General features: G+C 33.3%; 1 protein-coding gene across 1 annotated transcript; it reads left to right on the top strand.

Moving 5' to 3' along the window:
- Window positions 1-1,001: 1,001 nt before the first annotated feature.
- Window positions 1,002-2,265, top strand: LOC138876819 (uncharacterized). Its single transcript, XM_070155743.1, has 3 exons — window positions 1,002-1,014; window positions 1,174-1,559; window positions 1,912-2,265. Exons 1-3 carry the CDS (start codon window positions 1,002-1,004, stop codon window positions 2,263-2,265), a joined length of 753 nt encoding a protein of 250 aa, XP_070011844.1.
- The last annotated feature ends 230 nt before the right edge of the window (window positions 2,266-2,495 follow it).

Genomic DNA, 2,495 nt, shown 5'->3' with positions numbered 1-2,495 from the left:
TCTATAAACTGTTCATAACAGTATTTATATTTATTTTCATGCAGGTTCGTCTGGAATACTAAAGTTACTTGATATGCCAACATCTCCCATTATAGAGGAATATGAAAGTATAATAATAACAGATAGTACACCAAGTTCTATTGAAGTAGGACAAGTATATCAAGGCAAGGAAACAATTGCAATTGCAATGAAGCACTATTTTGTCATGCACAAGTTCCAATTCAGGGTTAAAAGATCTAGTGCTAGAAGGTATGAACATATGAATGGTCAAAGATTATTATATTTTTAATTTTGTAGTTTATTTGTAATTTTTTACTTCTTCAGTCTTTTCTTGTGATAATGTTTATCAGAATTGTAGTTATGTTATATATAGATTGTATAATGTAATCGTTTAAGCTAAAACAATTTTTTTCTTTTTAAATCTAAATTTTAAACCAATGTTTAAAATGTATTTATTTTGTAGTTACTGGCTGATATGTGTTGGTGAAAACTGTACATGGCACTTCAAGGCAACTAGCATAAATGATTCTGCAATGTTCAAGGTCAGAAATTTCAACAGCGAGCAAACATGCTCTTTAATGGACAATACATTCATACAACGCAAGCCTACTACCATGGTAGTTGGTAGCATGATTATTCCAAAATATTCTGATCCTAAGACAATTTACATACCAAAAGACATAAAATTTGACATGTTGTCTGAACACGGCGTGAATCTAACCTACATGCAAGCTTGGAGAGCAAAGGAAAAGGCTTTATAGTTTTTGAGAGGTCATCCTGCTGACTCGTACAACAAATTGCCTAGCTATTTGTATATTCTGGAGAAGACTTATCCAGGGTCTGTAGTTAAATTGAAGAAGACGGACGATGATTGTTTCTTGTATGTATTTGTTGCGATTTGTACGTCAATTAGTGGTTGGGAATATTGTAGGCCAGTTGTAGTAGTTGATGGGACCTTCTTAAAGTCATCATACAGGAGAATAATGCTAACAACTTGTACAATGGATGCAACAGGTACTGAAGTTTTATTGTAGACATATTGTAGCTTGTATGTTTTTTGTAGTACTTGCAGATTAATTGTAGATATATTGTAGAAAAATTGTAGTTTGTATATATATGTCTTCTTCTGCATTTTTCCTGTAGCCAATTAATTGCTTTTGCCACATAATATAGGTACCATATTACCATTGGCATATGCTATTGTTGATTCAGAGAATGATGCATCATGGAAGTGGTTTTTTGATCAATTCAAACTCGCATATAGTGAAAGACCAAATACGTGTGTTGTTGTGGATCGGAATGAGAGTATCTTGAAGGCAACATCTATTGTTTATCCCGGCATGCCACATTATTCTTGCATGTGGCATATTTGGACAAATATACGGGCAAAGTTCAAGAAAGGACATCTTAAGTTAAGTGAATTATACTTTGCCACGATACGGTCATACACCCTTGATGAATTTAATGAAAGGATGTCAAAGATTGAAGAGATTGACCCCCGTGTTAAAGCATACTTATACGATATTGACTATCATAGATGGTATCGAGTACATGCTACGGTAAATAGAACTTGGACTATGACATCAAACATTGCAGAGTCGTTAATGCTGTAACAAAATATGCAAGAGAGTTGCCGATAGTAGAACTATTAGAGTATATGAGGACCCTTCTTGAACGTTGGACGAAAGAAAAGTTATTGAAAGCAAAGGGTACATTCACATACCTTGGGTTCAAATTCAACAAATAGTTGGATGACAACAGAACATTGTCGCACAAGCTTAGAGTAAGATTTGATCAATTATTGAATCAAATTAATTTATACAGTACAATGTAGATGTATTGTAGATATTTTGTATATAGTTTGAGTTTAATCGTATATGAATTTTTTTTTTGTTTGTAATGTAATCGTAGGTGAGGGCTTCAATAGACTACATCCATACAGTACTAGATGGTGTGAGGCGCTATATTGTTTATCTTGAAAACAAGAGATGTAGTTGTGGGCAATTCCAGCTTGACGAACTTCCTTGTCCACATGCTTTGGCTTCTTTAAGACACAGGGATGAATCTTTTGAACAATATTGTTCTCCTTATTACACAAGGGCGAGCCTCTTGCATACTTATGAAATACCAGTAAATCCACTGCCTGATGAAAGCAAATGGAATGTGCCACAACATATAATTGAAGAAGTAGTAAATCCACCTAAAGGAGGGAAAAGGCATCCAGGAAGACTCAAAAAGAAAGATACAAAACATATGATGAAATAAATTTAAAGAAGTACAAGGTTTCATATCGCAACTGCGGAGGGCATAACAAAAGATCTTGCAAGAATGCACCCAAAAATAAAATAAAATTTTATGTAGTTAACAGAATATTTCATAAAAATTGTTGCTTAGTTCTGGATAACAGGTTTTGATATGTAATTGTTGAGGTTTTTTAAGATTATAATGTAGTTAGTTAGGATTTTTCTGTATTGAGATAATACTTTCATAAAGTG

Source organism: Nicotiana sylvestris, chromosome 1, assembly GCF_000393655.2.
Source record: "Nicotiana sylvestris chromosome 1, ASM39365v2, whole genome shotgun sequence".
NCBI lineage: Eukaryota > Viridiplantae > Streptophyta > Magnoliopsida > Solanales > Solanaceae > Nicotiana > Nicotiana sylvestris.
Note: the sequence above shows the minus strand (reverse complement) of the source record. Positions and strands in the feature narration are given on the sequence as shown.

Excerpts from the sequence above, each read along its gene's own strand:
- LOC138876819 (XM_070155743.1), top strand. Across the intron at positions 1,560-1,911 it reads GGTATCGAGTACATGCTACG|GTGAGGGCTTCAATAGACTA; the intron begins GTAAATAGAACT and ends ATGTAATCGTAG.